General features: G+C 41.3%; 1 protein-coding gene across 1 annotated transcript; it reads left to right on the top strand.

Annotated features, from left to right (window-relative positions):
• Window positions 1–6762: 6762 nt before the first annotated feature.
• On the top strand, window positions 6763–13261 carry LOC137283588 (uncharacterized). The gene is made up of 8 exons (XM_067815166.1): window positions 6763–6908; window positions 8144–8165; window positions 9293–9400; window positions 9828–9929; window positions 10982–11035; window positions 11798–11899; window positions 12315–12479; window positions 12681–13261. Exons 1-8 carry the CDS (start codon window positions 6831–6833, stop codon window positions 12737–12739), a joined length of 690 nt encoding a protein of 229 aa, XP_067671267.1. The 5' UTR covers window positions 6763–6830; the 3' UTR covers window positions 12740–13261.
• The last annotated feature ends 4534 nt before the right edge of the window (window positions 13262–17795 follow it).

Consider the following 17795-nt stretch of genomic DNA (forward strand, 5'->3'; position numbering starts at 1 on the left):
GGTGATACTAACATACCGAACAAAATTACCACGGTGGCTTTTAGGTTTCAGGGCCAAATATGCATTTGAAGATATTACAAAAGTACTGTAATAAAAAGGACAAAATATAAATATTGCCAGAAAATGAACATATTTTATCATTATTGACAGTGAAATATTTAAAATAGCTGATTTCGTTTTATATTTCACAACATTGGCTGATTAATGACTATAATATGGATTTCAGACATATAAAAAATCAGATTCAAACCTCTTGAACTAATCCACATTTCATTCAGATGAGCTGAGGATTTGCAAAACCTGTACAATTCATTAAAAAACGAGATCAGATGTGTTCATATGAAACCGGTTAAACGTGGCTTAGTTGCTTGTTTTATAAATAAAAGCAGAGGTAAAGGTAATATGCCCTAAAACCAAATATATGGAAATCATTAGCTTGGACCAAGAATGCGTTCATAATAGGAATCTTCTCAAAGCACTTTATAATGATTTCTGCGTTATTCCATGCCGCGTGGTTGCGGTGTGCATCAGTCTTCACTAAATCGGCGAAGAAATTCCCTGACCAGGTTGCCTTGCTCCTCTACAGCTGTAACGAGGCGGTGTGTGTGTGTGTGTGTGTGTGTGTGTGTGTGTGTGTGTGTGTGTGTGTGCGTCCATGCGTGAGTGCGTGTGCAGTTGTTAAATATATGTATCAGTAACATAAATCAGAAGTTCTGAGACATATTGTCCCATAGATTTCTTCTTCCTTCCTTGCGCTACAAAACAGAGAACCACGAGTGAGTGAGGAAGTATCAAAGATAGGTATTGGGGCATTACCTAACTTATTAACTTTAGCAGAGTAACCTGAGGACGGTGAAACATTTAACCTCGATCATAACCAGAGCGGATCTAGAAACTATAGTCCATAGTCAACGGATTCTGGCGTGGCAAAGTTCCGCAACCCAAAGTGATGATTACACCCCATTATGGTTGTAGGATGACAGAACGGTCATTAAGAATTATCGACACTGCCCCTCAACATCTCATTTTGTAACCGCATTAATATTCACCCAAATAAAAACTTGTCTGGATTTCGCCTTGAACACAAGTGAACAATCAAGCTGAAACCCTACACTTTAACAACCTGAGTGTAACACATGAGTCGCTCATCCTTGTCCAGTGGCAGTTTCCTGTTACATGGGTCTGAAGAGGCGGTATCTGCCCATTGTGTGTTTGCAGTGTGGCTGGCGTTCACCCATGTTTCATCTCCGAACATTGGTTTGAATTCTTCTTGACGTTTTAAATCTGATAGCGCGTTTTCACCACTAGCCTTTTTATAACAATACCAAGAGCCCCTAGAATTTACAGATTAATTTGTATGCATCAAAGTGTTGAAATTAGAGTCCCAACCCACCCACCCCTATTAAGAAAAGTTGACTACGGCGCTGTTTCAAAAACTGATATCTGGATACACTCGATGTTCTGTCTAAAAGTGATTTTGCAAAATGAATTTATTTTGACTATAGATTATTCCAATAGCATTTCTTAGTAACTCTTTCTGAAAACAGTGAAGTTTGTCAACTTTAAAAAGATTTTGATACAACCCCCTCGGTTGTGACCGACTAAGTTCCACTTTCTCTCAATATTGTTTACAGTTGTCTTTCAGCCAACCCAACGGCAATGTAAATTTACTTTCGCATTTAAGGATCATAAACTTTGAGAGAGTGGATTTGATTTCAAAGGCTATGCTTGATATGACGTCACAATTGTACGTCCTTCCAGGACTAAATGTTGTCCTTGTAACAGACAGACAGACAGACAGACTTAATTCAGAATTTAAGGCCTCATGGCCCAGAGTACATCACAAAAGCATTAATATGTCAATACGACGTGGCTGTACACTATACTTTTTTATATACTTCGATTCTCTTGAAAAATATAGCAGTATTTTTTTATCAATGATAGATCTTTACATGGTACCAGCTTGTAGAATTTCATCCTTGATGGGTTATTGGTATAAAAGGGAAATGCGTATACTTTCCTAAGAGACTCATAACATAGGACAGATAAGAATAATTTGGTATTCATCTTGTATCTCATGTAAACAATATGTGCAAATTATGTCATTTTTGTTATCAGTGCTCAATTTTCATTTCTTCTGGATTTTGAGATTTTGAGAGTGACATTTTAATTCAACAAACAGCCTTTATAAATCTTTGGGTAAAATATCTGAGAAAATATATGATTCAGCTTCAAAAATAGTTTTAATGGATTTATAGAAAGAAAGATACTGCGACTTGTTTAGTCTTGTATACCAGTCTGGGACATTTATTTCAATACAGCGCTTTTTAAATGTGAACATAAACAGAAAAAAATCGCCAAACTCTTGATTTATCCACACATGTGAAAAGCCTGTTGTACGTAATAATGTTCGTACATAGGAGACCCGATTCTGGCTACCATTTTCATCCTGTTGCTTTAGCATTTGATAGCACGCTGCTGGATATCGTGAAGGGTGGAAACAAATTGACCGACACCGATATCTAATACAATGACAATAATATCTAACACACGGGTTGTATCTGTCAGTATCCCCTAAAACACCTATAGTAGAACATTTCGTGCTGATTGATAAATATTTCTTAATAAAGTTATTTTGGACCGTTTCTATTGAATTTCTAAAGCAATAACCCCAACTTTCAATGCCATATAAGGCTATAGGAGCTGTTTTAGTATTCAAAATATTCATAATAGTTTTAAAGCCAATATTTGGATAGTTATGAAGCAAACGGTAAATCGGAAAACATGCGCGTCGTGCTTGTAAAGCTATTTTTTCACAATTTTTAGTCCAGATTAAACGAGATAAAAAAATGACACATGTTGTCCAAGTCACAGCTGACCGTCGTAAACTTTAACACGGAAAATCAAAACAAAGTGATGATAGTTTGTTACGCAACTTTGTTATTTTGGAAAGAAGCGATATTAAATTCTCTTCCAGAGTTGGTCTGATGTTTTCAATGCATTCTGCGTTGAATGTTTGATCATGAAGTCTTTTGGAATTACATTGTGATTTATCGATATCACTTCAGTCCAGGCAGATTGTAGTCATTCAAGGCTTCGTGATGCGTGTAGGGCATTGTGCAACCCAGTTCAGTGTACTGTGTGTATTGTGCAATCCCAGTTCTCTTAACACACGGGTTTGACATGGTAGCTCTGTGGGGATGCACCTACACATGTAATATCGATACCGATGTGTCACCACGGCAGTAGGACTATGTGGAACCAGACCATGTGTAATTTTATGCGGATTTCGCAAGTCATTGGACCGACGTGTCCTTAACCCACTCACTAAACCAGCAGTACACGCTGATGTTCACGTCAGATGTGGTTTAGATGCTGCTACACAGAAATCTTCATTTTAAACCAAACTGAACTGGTTGATGGGACAAATGTAATTCCAAGTTTGTTTAATTGTTTTGTTTCTTGTGGAACGACACACTCCACAATATTCCAGCTATATCATGACGCTCAGTAATTATCTGAAACTGGATAAGTTAATCCATTGTTTAACATTGTGAATATCGATCCATGAAACTGGGATTTCATGATACAACCAATCGCTTGACCAAGTCACTTACCTCTTCTCCCACTTTGTTGCATCTTACGACACATTTGTAATGTCGAGGCTACATCCGTTCCCGGACTGCACAAGAACTTCAGGGACATGTACGATAGGAGTGGAGAGTAAATGAGTATGGTTTTACGCCGCCTGTTTATATATTCGAGCAGTATGACGGTGGGGAAAACCAGAACTGGACTTCACACATCAAGAACATATCAGTGACCATCTAATCCTTTAAACAACACAATGTCTACATGAATGGTCAATAATGACAACATTAAAAAACCCTCACACACACCCTCAAAGTGACCGGGGCTTCACTTTAACGTTAACATAACAGCCATAACGGAAATATTTACCGACAAACCATTATCATTACCAGCCATAACGGATATATTTACTGGCAGAACATTAAATTTACAGGAATGAGGGAAATATCTACCGACAGAACGTTAACAGCCACAACGGAAATATGTACTGGCAGAACATTAACATAACAGCCACAACGGAAATATGTACTGGCAGACCATTAACAGACATAACGGAAATATGCACTGGCAGAACGTTAACATAACAGCCACAATGGAAATATGTACTGGCAGAACATTACCATCCATAACGGATATATGTACTGGCAGAACGTTAACATAACAGCCACAACGGAAATACGTACTGGCAGAACATTACCAACCATAGCGGAAATATGTACTGGCACAACGTTAACATAACAGCCACAACGGAAATATGTGCTGGCAGAACATTACCATCCATAACGGATATATTTACTGGCAGAACATTTAATTTACAGGGATAAGGGAAATATCTACCGACAGAACGTTAACATTACTAGCCGTAATGGAAATATTTACCGTCAGAACGTTCAGATTTACAGGAATAGTGGAAATATTTGCCAACAAAACTTTAACAATAATAAACAAAACGGAAATATTTAATTCGTGCTTTCCTTCCACGTTCAGCGGGCATGACGTTACAAATCTGAACAACTTTAAATCTCACTAACTCACTAACGCAATCACGCATGCATGCACACACTGTCATTAATTCACTCACTCACCCAAAGACTGAAATGTAGGGCATTGTGGTGGGGTAGTGTGCACAATGAGTACTTTGTGTGGAGCCTATTTTATGGTGTCCCTTACCGTGATATTGCTGGAATATTGCTAAAAGCGGCTTAGAACTAGTTGCAGTAAACGGTTGAAGTATTTTTGAATAAAACTCCAGGTCGTATCAACGCCATGTCAACTCTTACCCTTCTATTATTCAAGAACAACTGAGATCAAATTCCGTTCTGCATTACTGAGCAGCGTTGGGTATGCTCGGTCCCCCATAACACGTCACGGAAAATACAAATAGGACCTAAAAAACTGCGTTGTGATCCGCACTACGCTTCTGGGGTTTCTTAGTACCAAGCAAACATGACAAACTGCAGAGTCTGCAAAAACCTGCCGCCAATTGCCAGAGAAAAGAAATCATGTGCATTTCCTATATTAAACTTATAAAAGACATAGGAATGTGTGAACCAGTCCATCTCCGAAATACATGATTACATCCACAAGGTAAAACGGATCATAAGAAATTGAGCAAATTGTCTGGTTTTGAGTGAAGATGGTAATATCTAATTCACAAACATTAGCGTTTATGCTGTCGTCTCAGACATAAACAGTCCCGAGAGGGCTCCTTGATTTCTTTTTTTTCATATTGGTGACGTGTGAAGTTCACTTTCTGCCCAACACTGAAGCTAGTCCGAAATGAATATGCTCCTCAACGCAGAGATGCATGCAGATTGATCCTTCATGGTAGTTGTGCTGCAGATTAAACAGATGTGATATTTCTCCAAGAGGTTACAGCAGATTAAACAGGTGTGACATTTTTTTCTACTGGACACTGTAGATTAAAAAGATATCAACAAAGTTAACGTCCTCTATTAGTGTGACCAAGGATACTTTGCATGATGAAAGGCCACTGTTACACTGACCCCTAGTTGCCCAGGATGGTTCCTTGCCGATATACAATGACCTTTGGGATTTCTATATGAGCATCTGCTCCTGGAATGGTATTCACTTATATCAGCTTTCTTCTAAATGTTAGCATACAGCGTGGGGTTTTAGAGATGTACTGAACGTTTTAAAATATATGACATTTACGCATGTCTTTAATTTCCTGGACAAGTTGCAGTGTTGGCTGCGGTGTTGAATTCCCTTAAATGTACAGATACTGCACTTATCTATGTTTTGGGAGTCACCAACTTGTGAATAGCTGAATCAGCGTTCAATCCAACTTACTCACTCACTCACTCACTCACTCACAAACGTTTCAAGGACAGACATCTTATGAACGCACCACCATTTCCCTGAATTACCACCCCTAAACACAACGCATGATATGCATGTGCACAACGCAGTAGCCCCAAACACGTGCATGGGGTCCCATTCTTGATTTTGACGTTTTTTCAAGAAGGTCGAGAAATCACTTGGAACTTTAATTTTGACACTCATCTTGCATCACATATTTGTTAGTGTTTGTTTCTGGTCGTTTGTTTTAAAATGAAAATCGTATACATGCCAATTACATGCCATACACGAATCATCTTTCAAAAGCGACCACATTCCAAATAGCTATCGTTCTAAGGAAGTGCAAATGGTGATGCACTCAAAACATTCAATAATATCATATCAACATTGATTGACTCCAATAAATCTCCTAAATCTCTTTACATCTATACACACAGACACGCGCAGAAACACTCAGAAAACATACCTATAACCATACAGGCACAAACACGAACGCACGTACACACACCCACACACACACACCCCACACACAGAGTTACATATATGTACAGGCACGCACACACGCAGACAGACAGACAGACAGACAGACAGACAGACATATATATATGGACTATTGCAGATTGTCCCGCCGGTAGTCTCTATGAAATAACAGTTAATATTACCACAGGCAGAAAATTGAGAGAAGACAGTAATTGCGTCTTACGGAGCCTGTTTTTACTCCCTCCTCAGTAGCACCGAAACACGATATTACCTCATTGTGGAGGGCTTTCAGATAGGGGACCAGTCTTTGTTGTTGGTCTTTGTGGTGGATCAGTGATGGGTAACTTTACTATCAGGTTCCACTCGTCTCTAGGCAATATAAGATCACCCCCGAAAGCTGGTCCCCGCACACACAGATCTGCTCTCAGACACCCAGGATGATGCGAGCTGTACTTCTATGTTTGGCAGTGACCTTAGTCCAGGCAGGGACCCTCACCGAAACCAGCAAATGCGAGGTTAGAAGTGACAGTACGGCCCATTGCTTTAAGAGTACATTACAGTGTGGTATTTACTCTTCATCAGAGAATTTCTGTTGTAAAGAAATTCCGGTGCATCTTTGACCACCAGCTACTCTGACAGTCATTTGAAGTCAAGTTGCTAGGGGACATATATGTTGTCGGGTAGCACTGCCCACCAGGTGAACCAAATGCATTGAAGTAATGGTTCCCTTCCTCAGCGCATTCTGACATTACAGATGCAGTTTTCAACAATGCTGGTCACCCACGTGAGTCAGAGAGGTGCAAGGAAGATCCTTACATTGAAGGATGGGCATCTTTTATCACCTTCTCAGTGGTGGCGACGATATCCGTCACAGACAAACACAACCACAGTGTGTACCCTTAGCCCTATCCTCACCCCTGGCCGGACGGGGGACGAGCAAGTGGCAGAGCGAGGGTTTCAACGGTTACACTGTCACATCCTCATATCCTTCAGTCTTTACTTTCTTCACAAGGAATCTGAAGAATCTAGTCTGTCATTGCACACCTGTATGGTTGGGTGGATATTTCAGTTTGTAATCTCAATGATAAAATATTCAAAACTGTGGCGTGGCCAGGTGTCATCGCAGATTTCGATGTATGACAGATCTGCAGGGACAGACATAACCCTTCTACAACTGTCCAGTGTATAGACTGCAGGCTCACTGGTCAATCCTTCTACACAACACCGTTTAGAACACTGACATGCTGCACCTCTGAAAACCCTTTGCTGATGAGCTGGCGAAGGCTGAACGGGTGACATGGCTACAGAGTGCTCAGGTTACATGGGGGCCTTGGCTAGACGTCAACTTACACAGCGTATTGACTCCATTAGGCTGTAATGATACATCGTACACTCGCTACCTTAATGCACCTGTAGCTGATTTCAGTTTATTCATACCATTGATTCATTCATGCATTTTATACGTTCATGCACATTATATTAGGTGAATGAGTTAACGGAACTGATCCACTAACGTAACTGATTCAAACACCTGATAATTTCAGGAATCACTGTTCTGGCCCTTGTTTTTACCTAGACAGCTGTGTTGCAGACATTGTTTGAACTTTTATCCTCTTCTACTAATGATGACTACTTACCATTGGTAGATCACAAATGTCCCCACATCCAATAAATGTTCAGATATTTCCCTTGATCGAGTATCAAAGGTCAGTATTACCGAGTGTGTAAATGTAATGGTGTCTTGTTCCAGGACGAGCACGACATCTATCCAGGTAAGTAGAGGCTGTTTTTTTGTCCCCTGATTCTCATGACTTTTGATAGTACTTATCGTTATGTCTCGTGCTTTCAGAAATGATGACATTGGATGACTGTGTATTGAATACCGAAACGTACTCTGTCTCCTGATTATTATACTAATCTGTACTACTACCACTGCTGCTGCTACTACTACTACTACTATGACTGCTGCTGCTACTACTACTGCTGCTGCTACTACTACTACTACTATGACTGCTGCTGCTACTACTACTACTACTATGACTGCTGCTGCTACTACTACTACTACTATGACTGCTGCTGCTACTACTACTACTACTATGACTGCTGCTGCTACTACTACTACTACTATGACTGCTGCTGCTACTACTACTACTACTACTATGACTGCTGCTGCTACTACTACTACTACTATGACTGCTGCTGCTACTACTACTACTACTACTACTACTACTACTACTACTATGACTGCTGCTGCTACTACTACTGCTGCTGCTACTACTACTACTACTATTACTGCTGCTGCTACTACTACTACTATGACTGCTGCTGCTACTACTACTACTATGACTGCTGCTGCTACTACTACTGCTACTACTACTACTACTACTACTATTACTGCTGCTGCTACTACTACTACTACTATGACTGCTGCTACTGCTACTGCTGCTCCTCCTCCTCCTCCTACTACTACTGCTGCTGCTACTACTGCTACTATTGCTGCTGCTACTGCTACAGCTACTGCTACTGCTACCTCTATTACTGTAACTGCCATTTTGCTAGAAATAGGCTCATTTTGTCAAAGGATGGCTCTATTAAAATATTGCCAGGGTCACACAAGCCGTCTCAGTTGCTTTCTGTTTTAATCTGTAAAATTTAGTAATAATGATAATCTTATTCACTGTACATTTTGGATATTACGGTGACTATACCAATATTCTCTCCATTACAAAACAGACTTCATCCCGAATACTGTTTAATCGGTCCCTGAGTGGAGCGATATGTTGCAACATCATGAACATGTAAAATATGCAGAATTTGACGCGGGGAGATATTCATTTGTAACCTTTTAAGTACTGTCATATTATCACCGTTTGTTCCTGAGAACAGCCATCTATTTCAGCGGATGACTGGGTAACATGGGCACACAGGCTCCATCTTCTTGGAGAGTGTGGGAAGACCATAGCCGATAATCTGGATACTCTGGTTGGTGAAATATCGAGTGGAGGTGGTGAGTTTCATGGGTATTTTCTGGTAAAATATATATTTCACCATGGTCTTCAGTTTAACCAAAAGCTCCACTTGATGAGCCTTGCATATGGACACTTGGTGTTCACTGAGAAAATAACTTTCTTCTATATAGTATGGCAGTTTGACACCAACAGTGTTGAAGAATCAGTGCAAAATTAGGATCATAAATGTGGTTCATACCAATATTTTGTGTTTTTCTATGCAAGGCTCAAACCTTATTGACATCCCCTCGTACCCTAACCATACTTTAATCTACAGAGCCAAGATTCGAACAAAGGTCATGTATCGCGAGACGGTACAGAGATTCCATTCTCCACAGGTTACAGTATATCTCGTCTAATGCGACACACCTATTAATGACAAATAATGTTCATTCCTGTATATCAGTGACATGTTTCTCTCAACAGATTGGGCCCGAACCCGGGTTAGACTAGATGAGATTGTAGAGAAGACTAGTAAGGTAATATTCCACGCACGCCTGCTGTTTGGACCTATGCTTACAATGCCGTGTAAGTTCTAAACATACCTCAGTTGTTGACTGTATTGTTTCATTAACTATTTAAGAAGTGTCAGAGAACGAGCCAAGGAAGCTGGTTTTGCATGTGGTTGGCAGGGTCTCAAGAGACTCACCGTACTTGTACATGATCAGGAGTTGGCATTAAATTTAACCTATTTGCAACATACTGAAAACTATGGTGAGAAAATTAAATTAACGACCGGAATTTGGCAACGGACAATGACACATCATCCACAGGCCCCCACTACGGATCAGAAAATCGATAACCTAAGTCCTGGTTTACTATCCAGCCCCTATCCTATATGACATGCTACATACTACTGAGGCTGGTTTACTATCCAGCCCCTATCCTCTATGACATTTTACATACTAATGAGGCTGGTTTACTATCAAGCCCCTATCCTGTATGACATTTTAAATACTATTGAGGTTGGTTTACTATCAAGCCCCTATCCTATATGCCATTTTACATACTACTGAGGCTGGTTTACTATCCAGACCCTATCCTATATGACATTTTACATACTACTGAGGCTGGTTTACTATCCAGACCCTATCCTATATGACATTTTACATACTACTGAGGCTGGTTTACTATCCAGACCCTATCCTATATTACATTTTACATACTACTGAGGCTGGTTTACTATCCAGACCCTATCCTATATGACATTTTACATACTACTGAGGCTGGTTTACTATCCAGACCCTATCTTATATGACATTTTACATACTACTGAGGCTGGTTTACTATCCAGACCCTATCCTATATGACATTTTACATACTACTGAGGCTGGATAGTACACCGGGGCTCAGTTTATCAATTATGTGACCCGAAGTGGGGGCCTGTGACTTCATTGGATAATTTGAACGAGAAAGTCATGGAATTCACACGTGGTGAAAAATAGATTAGAATCACACTGTTACTCGCTGTTTTTATTGTTCGTTAGTTAAGATATTCAATTAAATCAATATTGGGCCAATTCTTAGAATTCAGTAAATATTATGCAATCCATGCCACTATATTTTGTGGTTGTTTTCAGCTAACTATGGCTTTACTTTTTGTGCGGCACTGGTCAATCTTGCTGAGAAAAAAGGTAACCATATTTTAGAGTATGTTCTTTTCGCCCAACTAGTAAGTCTGCATTGATGAGCCTGTGGTTTAATGGTTGAAAGGAGATTCCTTGCAAGTTACAGTTAGTGAAGTATTACGGTGAAGAAGTGTCATCATCAGGCTGAAATGTACAAAACCAGTATTCGATAAACCATTGCGAAATTCCTCGGCGAACTTAGCAGGCTGTGAACCTGTCATGCGTAGAGTTGGTTATAGTGTGCATCACTGTCCAGGTATTGTTAACATGGTCATAAATTAAATCTATCACGAACAGCTCCATTCGGAGTTCCTGGATACACGAAGACAGATAAATAATATGGTCTGTCGGGACTTTCAGCATTAAGCAAGACATACGATATACACTCCTCAATGTATGTTTAGATCCCGCTTGCATTCATTTTAGTACGTTGCAGCAATGGGACCTCTATTCGCGAGGATGGTATTATTGGGACAACACGTAAATCATAGTTTGAACAGGTTCAGGATTGAGGCGAGTGTCATTTTGAGTTTACTTCTAGATTCTCAGTATTAAAGTGCGGTCAAGTGTCAGTGAAAACTGGAAAAACACTTGCAGAGACATCTTGCGACATTCTCAAAAAAAGGAAGAAAACAAATGGGTATATGATGGAGAGTTCTGTTACGTTTGTGAACAACAAATTAGGTTACAACAACAACAACAACAGCAACAGAAGTATGAAAAAGAGTTGGAATAATGGAATACTTCTTTCATCTTAATCTTTCACAGGTTCAGCGGCAAGCACATCAGAGCGCCATACTGCAATCCTACATGACGCTGAGTGTTTCGCTTTTCTCGTACAGGAAGCTTTCGTTTTTAAATGGCTGGATCGTAAGTAGATCAAACACTTACAAAATACGCCAAGTGAATATCGCATGTTAGTCATCTGTGTCGCTGCGGCAGATCGTACTGTGTCTGTTCTAGAAGCTCAAGTGACGATTGATGTAAACTTTTATTAAGAAGCTTGCTCCCATTTTTTGTCATTTGTAACGACTGTGACATCACACTAAATAACAGTGCAATGATATCCAGCTGATAATCCGTTACATTTTTATGTCACATTAAATAGCAGTGCACTGATAATCATCTGTTTACCTGTTACCATGGCGCAAGATGTCCCCTTCGTATGGTTGTGTAAATAACACTCTCACAAATAGATTTGAGTATGCCGTACAACGTTTGCATTAACATGTTTAAAATACAGTATCAACATGCACCTGTAGGAAATTTGTTATGTTTTGTTCAGCGAGATACGACAAGAGCCAGCATTCCGCGTTGTTCTTGGAGGCTGTGAAGTATCTCAAGAGACTTAAGCATGATGGCGATGAGTTTCACCAAAGTCTCACCAAGCTGACGGGCGGAATAGTTCGGAAATCTTCAGACAGTGACGACCACACTGATGAGCTTTCGGGTGAGTATGCTGAAGGTGAAGGGTCGGTCTCCACAACCTATGTTTGTAATGGCCATTTCCTTGCAACAGAATGATAATACGAGAGCTATTTTGAAGACACATTGTTTTAAAAATATCACGGGGAATCTTCCCTATTCCATTTCGTAATGTTGATAAATGTATCAGCATGCTTGTTATTGAAGATTGCTCGTTTCGTTTCAGACGACTTGAAAAGCAACTTTCTTGAGAGACTGATCAAAGCGCTGAATTCCAAATCCTGAACTCATCTGCATTCTCAACATTCAACTACTAGCTGTTAACGTAGATAACATCAGTGCACCTTATTGTTGATCTTTTTCTGTCTTTCATCTAAGGGTAGCCTAGTGGTCAAAGCCGAAGACCCGGTTTTGATTCCCCACATCCTTACAATCAGTAAAGCCCATTTCTAGTGTCCTCCATTTATAGTGTTCTATAAGCTCCGTGAAACCATACTCAGTCAGTCAGTTAGTGGTAGGCTTTCATAAACACAGTCAAGTATCATACAGTGAGCTACGGTTCACGTTTTGAGATAACAAGTGGCATTAAACGTTTGCATGTTGGATTCCAAAACCTCAACCATCGCCGATGATTTCAGAAAACTGTCGATATATGCTGGCCAACAACTATATATTCTTTACGTGTGACTGTACGTCTTTACATACACTTTCTTAACTACTTTTCTGTATGGTACTCTGAATGTAAAACTGCTTGATGCACGTAGACGTCTCCCTGTAATGGCAAAAGAATAAATTACCTCAGCCATATTGAGACATCCTTGTTTTGATGAACAGATCTTGCATAGGTAACATTTTGCCATTCGGTTCCAAAACGACTTTTTGTAGCACTGGTACCAAGATGGGAATCATGTTATCATGTCAGGTACCAGGGTTATAAACAGACCCGAGCACCAACCTGTGTTACTGGTGGTACTATGCCAGGTACCAGGGTTATAAACAGACCCGAGCACCGACCCATGTTACCGATGATATGATACCATGCCAAGTACCAAGGTTATAAACAGACCCGAGCACTAACCTGTGTTACTGATGGTACCATGCTAGGCACCAGGGTTATAAACAGACCCGAGCACCGACCCGTGTTACTGATGATACCATGCTAAGTAGCAGGGTTATAAACAGACCCGAGCACCGACCTGTGTCACTGGTGGTACTATGCCAGGTACCAGGGTTATAAACAGACCCGAGCACCGACCTGTGTCACTGGTGGCGCCATGTCAGGAACCAGGGTTATAAACAGACCCGAGCACCGACCTGTGTCACTGGTGGTACTATGCCAAGTACCAGGGTTTATAAACAGACCCGAGCACCAACCTGTGTCACTGGTGGCGCCATGTCAGGAACCAGGGTTATAAACAGACCCGAGCAGCAAACTATGTTGCCGATGGTACCATGCTAAGTACCAGGGTTATAAACAGACCCGAGCACCGACCTGTGTCACTGGTGGTACTATGCCAGGTACCAGGGTTATAAACAGACCCGAGCACCGACCTGTGTCACTGGTGGTACTATGCCAGGTACCAGGGTTATAAACAGACCCGAGCACCGACCTGTGTCACTGGTGGTACTATGCCAGGTACCAGGGTTATAAACAGACCCGAGCACCGACCTGTGTCACTGGTGGTACTATGCCAGGTACCAGGGTTATAAACAGACCCGAGAAATTGTCATCCATAAGTTATGTTTTATTTTTGAGTATCCATTCATGTGTATCTTGTGAGGTTAGTATAACAGTGTTATATCAAGATTACTGTGAAGTTGTGGGAGAGAAAGATAACCAGAGGTGATTACCAATAACTCCCGATCTTTAAACACCCGATGATGTTCCTTATGGGTCAGTACAGATAGTTACACCTTAAAATAGCACACCCGATTAAAATACCTCACAGGTTCCCGCCTGGTGAGAAGTATGTAGGCCGTCCCTGACAACGATGTCTATGGATCACTGACTAGGCTAAGACCTGGATAAATACAATTGGGGTGAAACTTCAGTATGGCAGATTTCGATTTCGACTGAGACATTCAGGTTTTGGACATTGTACCTGTAAGGAGTTATTTCCCTTTGTTTTAAGCAATCAACAATTGCAAACATAAATACGTTTACTAAAATTAGCTTACTGGCTGGAATATCAGATTCGGCATGGAATAAGTCTATGTGATCTGTCACTCGGTGTTCTGATGGCTGCACTGCTCTGTGGGTACCGCCATTGAACTTAAAGTCCATTTAATACAAGACCGCCATATAGCTGGAATATTGCTCATGTCCTACAACAAACAGATATGTGTCATGATGTAATTATTTCTACTGACAGGACCACCCACATTCAATGCGTTATGTAAACAATGGAAGGAAAACTTATATTTTCTTCTCATCGTTACCATGCAAGCTGGACAGTTGACTGAACCCGGGTTTGACGAGGCCTCATGTAATGTCTTGAACGTATCGAGCGTCCCTCGTCATGGATAACCAGACTGAGTGATCGTTACAATCTATATTGTAGAGAGTAGCAGGCAGTAGTATTTAGCTATAGTAATCAGCTGTTCTGAACATCTGTATTCAGTAGATGTTATGATCAGCTGTAGTGAATAGATGTTATGGTCAGCTGTAGTGAGTAGCTGTAGTGAGTAGCTGTAGTGAGTAGCTGTAGTGAGTAACTGTAGTGATCGGGAGAAGTGAGTAGCTGCAATGATCTGCTTTAGTAAGCAGTTGTTGTGATCAGCTGTAACGAAAAGCAGTTGTGGTCAGTTGTAATGAGTTGCTGTTGTGACTAGCTGTAGTGAGTAACTGTAGTAATCAGCTGTTCTGATCAGTTGTAATGAAAAGCTGTTGTCATCAGCTGTAGTGAATAGCTGTTGTGATCAGTTCTAGTAATCAGCTGTCCTGAACAGCTGCAATGATCAGCTGTAGTAAGCAGCTGTTGTGATTAGCTGTACTGAGTATCTGTTGTGGTCAGATGTAATGAGTTGCTGCAGTGATCAGTGGTAGTGAGTTGCTGCAGTGATCAGCGGTAGTGAGTTGCTGTTGTGATCAGTGGTAGTGAGTAGCTGTAGTGATCAGCGGTAGTGTGTAGCTGTAGTGATCAGCGGTAGTGAGTAGCTGCGGTGATCAGCGGTAGTGTGTAGCTGTAGTGATCAGTGGTAGTGAGTTGCTGCAGTGATCAGCGGTAGTGAGTAGCTGTAGTGATCAGCGGTAGTGTGTAGCTGTAGTGATCAGTGGTAGTGAGTTGCTGCAGTGATCAGCGGTAGTGAGTAGCTGCAGTGATCAGCGGTAGTGTGTAGCTGTAGTGATCAGTGGTAGTGAGTTGCTGCAGTGATCAGCGGTAGTGAGTAGCTGTAGTGATCAGCGGTAGTGTGTAGCTGTAGTGATCAGCGGTAGTGAGTTGCTGCAGTGATCAGCGGTAGTGAGTAGCTGTAGTGATCAGCGGTAGTGAGTAGCTGCAGTGATCAGCGGTAGTGAGTAGCTGTGGTGATCAGCGGTAGTGAGTAGCTGCGGTGATCAGTGGTAGTGAGTTGCTGTGGTGATCAGCGGTAGTGAGTAGCTGCGGTGATCAGTGGTAGTGAGTTGCTGTAGTGATCAGCGGTAGTGAGTAGCTGTAGTGATCAGCGGTAGTGAGTTGCTGTAGTGATCAGCGGTAGTGAGTAGCTGTAGTGATCAGCGGTAGTGAGTTGCTGTAGTGATCAGCGGTAGTGAGTAGCTGTAGTGATCAGCGGTAGTGAGTAGCTGTAGTGATCAGCGGTAGTGAGTAGCTGTAGTGATCAGCGGTAGTGAGTAGCTGTAGTGATCAGCGGTAGTGAGTTGCTGTAGTGATCAGCGGTAGTGAGTAGCTGTAGTGATCAGCGGTAGTGAGTAGCTGTAGTGATCAGCGGTAGTGAGTAGCTGTAGTGATCAGCGGTAGTGAGTTGCTGTAGTGATCAGCGGTAGTGAGTAGCTGTAGTGATCAGCGGTAGTGAGTAGCTGTAGTGATCAGCGGTAGTGAGTAGCTGTAGTGATCAGCGGTAGTGAGTTGCTGTAGTGATCAGCGGTAGTGAGTTGCTGTAGTGATCAGTGGTAGTGAGTTGCTGTAGTGATCAGCGGTAGTGAGTAGCTGTAGTGATCAGCGGTAGTGAGTAGCTGCAGTGATCAGCGGTAGTGAGTAGCTGTAGTGATCAGTGGTAGTGAGTAGCTGCAGTGATCAGCGGTAGTGAGTAGCTGTAGTGATCAGCGGTAGTGAGTTGCTGCAGTGATCAGCGGTAGTGAGTAGCTGTAGTGATCAGCGGTAGTGAGTTGCTGTATTGATGGTGTTGTACCGGGAAGTAGATAAATCACATTTCCCAAGTACCGCGAAGTAGGTAACGCGGAAATGAATAGGGTGCCGCTATGTAGACACTTCTAAAATGGAGTGTATGCCGCGATGCTTTCATTAAATCAAACATCGAGAAAAACAAACTCCTAACAATTAAGGACATTTTACAGTAAAAGGTGATCTTAATCTCAACACTCGGATGAGACAAGTCGTGAGCTGATAAGATTTACTTATCATTGCTCAATTTAATTTGAACTTAATTACATTATAAAAACACATGTATACAGAAGGAAATTACCGCTAGGTACGCTGAGAATGGTATCATGTTATTATCTACTCTTTTACTATGAAAACACTATAGGAGTAGACCAATTCGTTGTTTTTGTGCATTGGGTATATAAGAATGGTGTCATTAAAGTTTCATTACCCTTGCATGAAAAATGGCAAATGTACAAGTTAGAGTTAAGTTCATAGAGAGTGTCCATGGGGAAGACATCTATATTTCAACAAGAACAAGTTTCGCCTTAATCGTCAGAGGGGAGAGAAGACCTACAGGAAGTGTGTAGAATCAACCTGTTCATCTTACATCATGACATGTCAAGATCGACTCCAGACAGCAGAAAACTCCTAGGTATTCTGTATTAATCTTTGAAGCTGATGCATTCAAATCCATGCTGATTCACAGAGCGAAGACTGAGGCAACGCCGATCCTTAAGATTTACGACGACGAGATAGCCAACTTACGAAAGCACCATGATACAGTGCCTGGCGGTCTTCTTCAAGAGATTCCAGCGTTTACATCACTGAAGACAATCCACTACCGTCAACGCCAGAAAACCCTGCCTGGTCTTCCCGAGACAAGACAAGACAAGACATCCGACTCGAAGGACAGAGGGCTTTGACAGATGCTGGTGACCAGTTCCTACACAATACCGGTGACGGAGACCAAATACTTATCTTCCTTGGATCGAAGGACCATGAAGCCCTATCATTTGGAT

The sequence above is a fragment of the Haliotis asinina genome, chromosome 5 (genome assembly GCF_037392515.1).
Source record: "Haliotis asinina isolate JCU_RB_2024 chromosome 5, JCU_Hal_asi_v2, whole genome shotgun sequence".
NCBI classification, from domain to species: Eukaryota; Metazoa; Mollusca; class Gastropoda; order Lepetellida; family Haliotidae; genus Haliotis; species Haliotis asinina.